The sequence below is a fragment of the Porites lutea genome, chromosome 11 (genome assembly GCF_958299795.1).
Source record: "Porites lutea chromosome 11, jaPorLute2.1, whole genome shotgun sequence".
Lineage (NCBI taxonomy): Eukaryota > Metazoa > Cnidaria > Anthozoa > Scleractinia > Poritidae > Porites > Porites lutea.
The window spans coordinates 18,547,460-18,556,881 of NC_133211.1; the positions used below are offsets into that span (position 1 = coordinate 18,547,460).

Consider the following 9,422-nt stretch of genomic DNA (forward strand, 5'->3'; position numbering starts at 1 on the left):
TTTGCCACGAAACCCTTTTTAGAAGAAAAAAGAAGAGGGTTAAACATGATTAAAGCCTGCACGCATTCTCAGAAAAATAAGCGCTTTCCTAGGGAGTGTGAGAGTATTGTACCTGATATATGTCCAAAAAAAAAAGTGAATGTTGACCAACAACCATCGTCTAAATTATCGATAGGATAAGGAAGAAAAATATCGTTTGCATTGTCATTTTGGATGTTTTTTTTCGATGCTTAAAAAATCTATGACTAAAAAACGTTTTTGACATTGCTTTCCAATTTTACTCAGTTCCTTCACGGAACCGAGAAGAGCTTCTTAGCTGATACCTTTGCTAATACCATAAGATTTCTGAAACTTTTTTAACACATATTCACCAAAAGCAAATGGTTTGTTTAGAGGAAAATTCACGCCACTTTCAGCGGACGTGCCGTCGTTAATAGGCCTGATTTCACAATCGAGTCTTGGCTGAAAGAAGAATGGTGCTGAGATTCTATGCTTCGATGGCGAGTTCTTCACCCTGTGCATTGTGGCGTGAAACTTCCCTTTGGTCCAGGCCTCCACAACATCACCGATGTTGACGACTAATGTTCCTGGAACAAAATTATGAAAATGTGAAAGTAGGGCTTTTGTACTTGTTAAGTGAGTGGGATTTTCCTTTGATCTGTCGGGGAATTGGCTTAGACATATGACATAGATGATATATTTCAGTCATGACAAGCACGTCTATAATTTTTTTGTCCACTGATAGAGTTCGCTGTCTCTCATTGCTGGCTGGACTTGTGCGCTCCAGTGTTTTAATAGTTAAACGCTCACATGGACTACAATAAAAACTCGCGACTAAGAACCTGCATTTTCTTAAGTTAGCCTAAGTAGGTTCTTACAAAAATTGTATTTAGCGAATATAGTTAGGTTCTTAAATAGGTTATTATTTTTGAAGGAAAAATACATTGTAGCTAACTAGAGCATTTAGCGATATTCAGCTTATTTCTTTTACATAAAATCTGTATACCAAATACATTGCAGTTGGACTAAGGGAGGTTTGGATAAGGCACGTTTGTCTTCAAAGAGACCCTGAACGTTGGCTTATCTTACTTGCCCAAGTGTACAGAATTTTTTAAAAGAGTTTAGAAAATAAGAACCTGTTTCAAATTTTAGACTAATCAAGTTCTTGTATAGAGGGGGTCTAACTGGCAAATTTTAGCCGGTTTTTTACTGTAGCACAAACAAGCTCCCGGGCTCCTGATCGGTATGAAAAAGCCTGGTGGAAAGAAGACAAGAGGAAGTCACTTGAAATACGACCTTGGAACCATGGCCCAACTCGAAAAACTCTGTCTAACTCATCTCTCGGCTGTTGTAAGCGCGATAAGCCTCTTCCATAATGTGCTCAGCTTTAATTTTTGAAAATTTCAGTGTTTAATTTTGTAAGAGCATTACAAGGTATGCCTTAATTACCTGGAATAGGAGGAACATCGATCCACTTCCCACTCTCTGTCTCAATCTGGAGTCCTCCAACGTCATCCTGCATCAGCAGCGTCAACACACCATAATCTGTGTGCGGTCCCACCCCCCATGAGTCTAACACTGCAGGTACGGGTGGGTAGTGCCACAGGGCCAGAAGAGGAAAAGCGGGGTTGAAGATATCGTGAAAAAAATCTTCGGTCAGTTCCAGACTAAGTGCCAGACCCTTCATTATAGCGTGCCTAAGAAGAACGTAACGTTGAGAGGGTAAGCGTGGATCAACTTTTCAATAAATGATATTAGCGAGCTATGGTAACCACTCTCTCTCTCCACCGCACAGGCTCCCGCTGGGTGTCCCACTGAAAATAGCAATAATGAAAAATAGTAAGCACGCGGGGGACGATGGGAAGAGGGTAGAGAAGCCTCTCTTCCTCTCCTTCTCCCTCCCGTCGTGCCCCGCGTGCTTTCTTTTTTACTTCTCCCCAGTCTCCCTACGACACAAAGAGGCCTCTGAGGAGGAGAGAGTAATTACTACTTTGTCGTTTCGACACGCTGAGGATCAATAACTCACATTTCACTCACATTAATAAATATCACGTTAAAGCGTCTGTATTGAAGTATTAATCCTTTGGATGAAACGTTTGATTTATTGAATCTATTAATAGCAAGGAGTTGGTCAGCACGTTAGAGATCCGCTTGGTCTGAAGTTAGAAATTTGTGCAACAAGCAAGGGTCATCGTCATCGTCATCTCTATGTGATCCTTTATCTTTCTTTCGGAGAACAGATCAGAACAGAGTCAGAACAGAGTCGTCAATCCGCTCCAACTTAGGCCCCGTTAATATGGACAAAAGTTGTCCAGGGTATAAGGGGTCACTCGCCTTTCCCCCCCCTCAGCTACCCTGGACGACCCAACATTTCATACATTTTCTTACAAAACGTGGCGAACCGTTTACATGAAAAACAAACGACTACGTTCACCCGGATGATCATGCTCAACCTACTTATGAAGTGAATCCTGGGTTCAAACCTTTTACAAAGATTAAGTCACTTACCCCACTACAGACATTCTCTCCATGTACGTTTCTACAAGTGCCTTGAATCCAGGTAACGCCTTCTCATCAGGAAATTGGTTGGCTCCCATCATTGGACTGATAGCCGCTACATCTTGGTCGTCAGTTGGTTCTGGACCGAAGTAAATTCCTTCTTTGTTGTCGATTCTATTTGCTGTCACTTCAGAGCCTTGAAAAAAATTTATAAATAAGAAAGTCCAGTGGTTGAAAGACGCCGGAAATTATCGCGTAATTAATTAGTAAATTTGTAAAATATCAGATTTCGCGCACTTTCACCATTTCACCCCTAAATCTATGGACGATATCCTGTGGTGTTACCAATCAAATAAAACCTGTTTGGTAGAACTTTTGCATTGTAACATTTAGTCCTTAAGATTTTAGAAAACTTTTTTTTTTTACTTTGACCACTATCAGGAGTGAAGGGGTTTATCTGCTCTCGGATTTTATTCTCGTTCTCGGATTACTATCTTTTTCTTAAATATTTTTTTTTCCGTTGAGAGAGTAGTTGGTTGCCAGGACCGTGACGAAAACTCATGAATTATCTAATATTCCGGTGACAGTATTCCTTGGCCAGTATAGGAGCCGACCCAGGACAAGTAAGTGACTGGGAGTACCTTGTAGGATATATCCGCGATATGCCTGGCTTTTCTTAAGGCTGATACTTGTTTTCACATCCTTTGGCAGGTTGAAGAAATTATTTCCGCATTTCAGAAGGTTTTCCATTAAACTCTTTTCGATTCCATGCCCCGTGATATAAAAACACGAGAGTCCTTGACACGCCATCTTGATTTGTGTGATTACATGGCCTATATCATCACACTCACCTGAAATAGATAGTAAATTGTTCTCGTAAGGCACAATAATGACGTTCGGTTTATGTAGCCGCAAAAAACTGTCCACATACAACACAATTATTCAGTTTGCACGCAGATGGTGTTTCTATCCCTTGCTTCTGTGCGTCAGCTAGCAGATCAGCTTGTATTCGTATAATGCGCGGGATCTCTATTTGATTAGCTCACGCCGTAACCTTTTTTCGAAGTATTTTAGTCAGAAAAAAAAATGAATGTTTACGTTTAGGTCGCCGAATACTTTATCGGATGGTCTTTCAGTTTAGAATACTTTCCTTTGCGCGAAAAGTATTGTAAACGCCATGGCGGTGTATTGAGTAACAACTTGGCAAATTGGGCTAAAATACCGCCTTGGGGCCTAGATATTCGCTTTAAATAAAATAATAAAAGATCATGAATTATCTTGGAACTAATAATGATAGCCATCACTCGCAATAAATCGCTGTTTTTCTCCGTTGTGTTCGATTGACCAGACTGCTTCTCTAGTCTTGTTTCGATTCTTGTGGAAAAAGTTCTCGAAAGTATCAAGTTAAATTGAATACATTAGATCAATAAATGAAGTAAAATCACCTATACACTATATTTTATGTAGCTGAAACTGATAGGGCGAATAGCGGTTCATTCTCACGTATTTTTCTTTCACGTTCTTTCGTTCTTGCTGCAAAAATTTTACTCACTTTTCGGGCTGGCTGTTTCGTTTTCTAAGCTTGCGGGAAAGGAAAACCGCGAATAGTCTAGGCGATACAAAAAACTGATATTGGTTTCATGTACTGACAAGTAAAGTCAATTTACCATTTTAAAAGACTCAAAGCTAAATGTTTTTGTTCGATAAACCTTTGTCAGTCTCGAGTCAGAGCAGTTCGCTCTGATCAAGGGCTGACCGCGCTTGAAAAAAAAAAACTAACTCCTTAATATGTAATTTCCAAAGTACATAGACTAGTGTGTTAACGATCCTTTTTTTGTCAGACTAGCATTACTTCATGTCATCAAGTTGGTCCAGTAAAAAACCACATGAAACAAATTTCATGTTGCTGTTCAGCGTGAAGAGTAAATCAAACTACTTTCTGCTGTTTTTAGAAAAATAAACCCTAAGCGTTTAACGGGTCCGATTTTGGTTCGATCATTCATGTGGCTGTAGAACGTGACGAGTAAATCAACCTACTTTCTACTGTTTTAGAATAAACAAAACAGGTCCCACTTTAATTGGCTCGATCATTCCAAAGAAAAAATGCATTTCAAACTAGACACTTCCTTGTGAATGTGCTCTCAGCTTCGGCTGTAAGTGAATTAGCATATCTTTCGATGTTTCGGCATTTACCTTAATTACAGGTGTAACTATCGGCGGAGACAAAAGAGTCAAAAGTAACGAGAGAAAAAAATTCGGATTCAGTGAACAATAATGTGATCATATAATAAGATGATACAGAATGTAGGAGATGTTAATACCATTTTTTCTTACTGGTAGAAAATTTAGCGTTTCGAAAGCTACAAAATTATCTCTATTTAAAAAAGTATGGTTCGCAGGCGTTTACCATCTTTTTTTCCGTCATCTGAAATTTGTAAGTTCTTTCGAATGCTGAGGTCTGCTGTTCTGCTTATCTTGAAAACTAGGGATAAAAACTTACCGTTAATTAAAGGTGAGATATCTATTTGAGGAATTTCCATGAGAGATCTGAACAGTTCCAGCCTTATGCCACTATGAAGTCACAAACGAAACTGACCTTACTCTTGTTGTTTTTAATCTTTAGGGAACATGTCCATCGTCAATTGCAGGTAGGACAAAATCCATGACGTAAACTGCGTTTCCATAGAAACTGCAAACAATATCTTTCTTATTCTTATCCTTCGAATCTTCCTTATAAGGAGATAAGATACCTGTAAATCACGTGCTAAACTAACTTAAAATTGTGACGAGGCAACAGCTCGCGTTCATATAATCTACTGAGTACAATGCGCAGTTTGGTTGGTCATTTAATGGCAGACCTTACGTCATGAATGGACAATGTTTTTCTCTGATTCTTCCAATCAATGTTTTTAAAATATGGACGTAATTTGCTTCTTAAATTTGTCAAGTTATTATTATTATTATTATTATTATTATTGTCATTATTATTATTTTTTTTTATAAAGGAATCCAGTGAAAAGTTTCATAAAAGCTGTTGTCACGAAATTAATAAAAAAAGACAAAACTATGGCGAAATGTATTCTTTCTTTAAGCAAAATGTGTCTGAAATTAGGAAAATGTACACTAACAGTCAAATTAAATAACAGTGGAGCGCAACGAGACTTGCCTCTCTTCATTGAAACTACGTAAGACCGATAAATTCCATCTCGGTCTGGGATTGTTCAGTTGTATAGAACAGAACACGTCAAACATAAGACATAGTTCGCTTCACTCGTTTTCCGTCATTCCACACCAGTCGACTGAATCTTCATCCCAAATGAGACTTGATGTTACCATTTCACTGCATAAATTAAATTAACTACGCAAAACATGCTGGTGTTGGAACTGGAAGAAGTTACTCTTAGTAAGAGAAAAGCCACATTGTTAGAGATAAAGATTTGAAAACCAAGGATGCAAAAATAGATGTAATGGCGACCTAGACTCAGTGGTATGCTGATCCCAATCCCAATCTAAGTGGTATGTCAACCTAAACCCCAGTTTCAATGGCATGCCAATCGCAACACTAGTCTAAATGGAATGTTGATCCCAGCCCTAGTCTCAATAGTATGTCGGTCCCAACTCTAGTCTAAATGGTATTCCGATCCCATCCTTGTCTCAATGGAATGTTAATCCTAACCCCAGTCTCAATGGTATGCCAATCCCAACCCTAGTATGTTGACCCCCATCCCAGTCTCCTTAGTATGCTTATCCCAACCATAGTGTCAATGGTATGTTGATGCCAGTTCCAGTCTCAATGGTATGTTGATCAAATTCCTAGCCTCCTTGGTATGCTGTTTCCAACCCTAGTCTCAATGGTATGCCAATACAGCGCCAGTGCCGAAGGTGTGCCAATCCCTACCACAGTCTCAATGGCATGCCAATCCCAACCCAAATGGTATGCCAGTCAAGGCCCTAGTCTTAATGGTATGCTGAAGATCTAAACCCTAGTCTTAATGGTACACTTATGTCAACACAATGGCAAAAATGGCGAAAATTCGCCAAAGTTTGGCGAATATGTTATGACAAAGCAAAGGGTTCCCATTGAAAGTGGCGATTTTCGCGACAATGGCGAACATTCGCCAAAGTCTTAAAAAATTTAAATGGACATACTCTCCAATGGTATGCTAATCCTTACCCTAGTAACATTGGTATGTTGATCCCAATCCTAGTCTCCTTAGTATGCTGATCCCAACCCTAGTCTCAATGCATGGTATGCCAATCCCAACCCTATTCGTCACGCGTTCCTGCCCCACGAACGTCTGCTGAAACGAGCAGCCGCTTCTGTTCGTAGATACGGACCAATCAAAGGCCGTTTTCCAACTCTGGGTAAACTCGTGTTTGTTGTTAAAAATATTACCCGGGACAAGATAGCTGGCTTAATTTGCTAAGTGCCGTGTTGATGTCCGAAACGTTTGGTATTGGGGGGTTGAAACCGGATCAAACAGAAACCAAAGTTCAATTTTTGCAGAGGATTGATGTGTTAGTACTCCTCTAACTGCATGGATGTGCAAAGTCACCTATTTTTCAACCTTTATCGTTTGTTTTCGACTCAATTTTTGAAGCTGCTGGCCATATTGTTGTTGTGGTTTCGCCGCTTGTAAATCGTATCCAAGACCAGGTCCACAAGCTGGCAAATGTTGGAATTTTGCCGCTTCTCCTAGTGATATCAGTGAACAAAATGCAAGAGGTGTACGGGCAAGGAAATGGTTGAAGTAAAACCTGCAAGGGAAGACAGCCTGACAGACTGTATTTCTTAGCCGGTATGAGATTTTACATATTGCTCTAACGAGATCTCATTCAGACTTTTTGCATTTAAGTAATGTACGATACGTGGGTCATTTGTTCTTTGCCGCATCTTTTTTGTAGCGGCCAAAAATTCACTTGAAACAGTTTGTACTCAGCGGTGGAAAACATATGCTGGCCTCGCGCGTCGCAGATGAAAAGGTCACTCGCCAATCGCTCTTTTGATTAGGCTTTTAACGTCGTACCCTGTCTTTATAAGATGGAAACACAAAGAAATCGATCTGAATAATCTTTTCGAGAGTTGAATGAGAACATGAAATTTGATGGATATTTTGGTGAGAAGCTTATCGCGAAAATTACTTTACGGGTGAGCCTCGGGTGTCGACTTCCCTTTCTTCACATTATGTGATCGGCTGTGCATATCACAGTTAGTCAGTGCAGATTGGTCTCTTTAAACAAAAGCAAACGGGCAAAGAACGGAAGTGGCTGCTCGTTTCAGCAGACGTTTGTGATGCAGGAACGCGTGACGAACCCTTACGAACGTCCGCCTGGGAGGCTAAACCGTAGTGTCAATGGTATGCCAATTCCAACCCCCGTCTAAAGGTACGGCAAAACGGGCAACAAAAAACGTGCAATTTGTCTTGCAACATTGCTGCAAAACGAGTTGAATAGCGATGCTGCGCGTTTCACCTCCTACGTTCAAACCTGTTAACAACCTGATTTGTTGCAAGACAGGTTTGATGTTGCACGTTTTCCCATACATTAAGTGGTGTGCTAATCCCAATCCCAGTCTCCATAGTATGGTGATCCCAACTCCTGTCTCAGTCGTATGCTTATCCCAAACCCAGTGTCAATGTTACGTTGATCCCAAACCTAGTCTCGATGGTATACTAATCCCAGCCCCAGTCTCAATAGTAGGTTGGTCCCAACCTTTGTGCCAGTGGTATGCCAATTAAATACCAGTCCTAATTCCAATGATAAGCTAATCCCAACCAAGGTCTTGATGGTATGCTGATCCCAATCCCAGTTGATCCCCCAATCCTGGGTCCAGTAGTATGTACACCCCAGTCCAGCGCCGGTATAGGGTGCCAATCTCATTCATAGTATGGAATTGCAATGGGATGGTTTATGATAGTATTTGGCTGAAGACAGGGTTTTAGCCCCTCTTTTACATGATATGGTACCAAATAGGCTATGAATATCCAACATTTATATCTGAATTCCATAGTGGCCGCCTTTCACTCTAGCCGAAGTTCTTTGTAATCTTAGTATTCGTTCTATTACTTTTCGATCACTACCCACCAATGAAAGTAAAAAATGTAAGAGGATACAGTGCAAACACAATGTCGTGAAAAGTTCAATTAACTATGTTGCTTTTCTGCATGGGTGGTAATATGAACCATGTTAAAGCGACTTTTGCGGCAGAGGATTGTGAGTGCGTTAAGTAATCATCACTATTAGGCACCCTTCTGCATGGTTTAATTTTATTCATTTATTGTTTTGTTAACAGACACAAAATGTCACTACATAATTGCCTCTCAATAATATAATCTAGCAATGGAATGTCCGTTGAAACATCATTACGGGCAACTTAAAGTGTTGTAACGAGCTCTTTCCCAGGGACTCTCCTCTTCTCGCCGTGTAGGGTACGAAAGACCCTGGGGGCGAGGTTGGTCCCGGTAAGAGCGAAACCGTAAACTACAACAACAAAGTCACAGTAAATAAAAGACAACCTACACAAGTGAGCTAACGATCACTAAAAGTAACGTTTTCTCTTGCAAATACCTTGCGCTCTCGTCGTCCCTAGCGGCGAAGAGACGGCTGTATTCGTAGGCTACTAGAGATTGAGCAATTGTAAAACTAATATACTACAGTTTGTGAGAAAGGACAAAACTTAAGGTCAAAATAGACTAACTTGATTTACAAAAATAAATTAAATACTAGATTGTAATTAGTAACTCCAATCAGTGCTCCGTAAATCTACTGCACCCTTGGTGTGAATACCCCTGGTAACTGTGGCGGTGGTGGTGTGCATCACGCTTCCTGAAATCCTGAGCCTGTCTCAGACCAAAATATAATTTTCCCTATCCTATTTCAGACCCAAGCAGTTGAAATCTAGTGGCAGGAAATGCTCGAAACCG

General features: G+C 40.3%; 1 protein-coding gene across 1 annotated transcript; it reads right to left on the reverse strand.

Annotated features, from left to right (window-relative positions):
• Positions 1 to 312: 312 nt before the first annotated feature.
• LOC140953296 (probable iron/ascorbate oxidoreductase DDB_G0283291) lies at positions 313 to 3,309 on the reverse strand. The gene is made up of 4 exons (XM_073402790.1): positions 3,141 to 3,309; positions 2,509 to 2,695; positions 1,450 to 1,697; positions 313 to 587 (listed from the first exon to the last, which is right to left on the reverse strand). The coding sequence occupies exons 1-4, from the start codon at positions 3,307 to 3,309 to the stop codon at positions 313 to 315; spliced, it is 879 nt and encodes a 292-aa protein (XP_073258891.1).
• Positions 3,310 to 9,422: the final 6,113 nt, after the last annotated feature.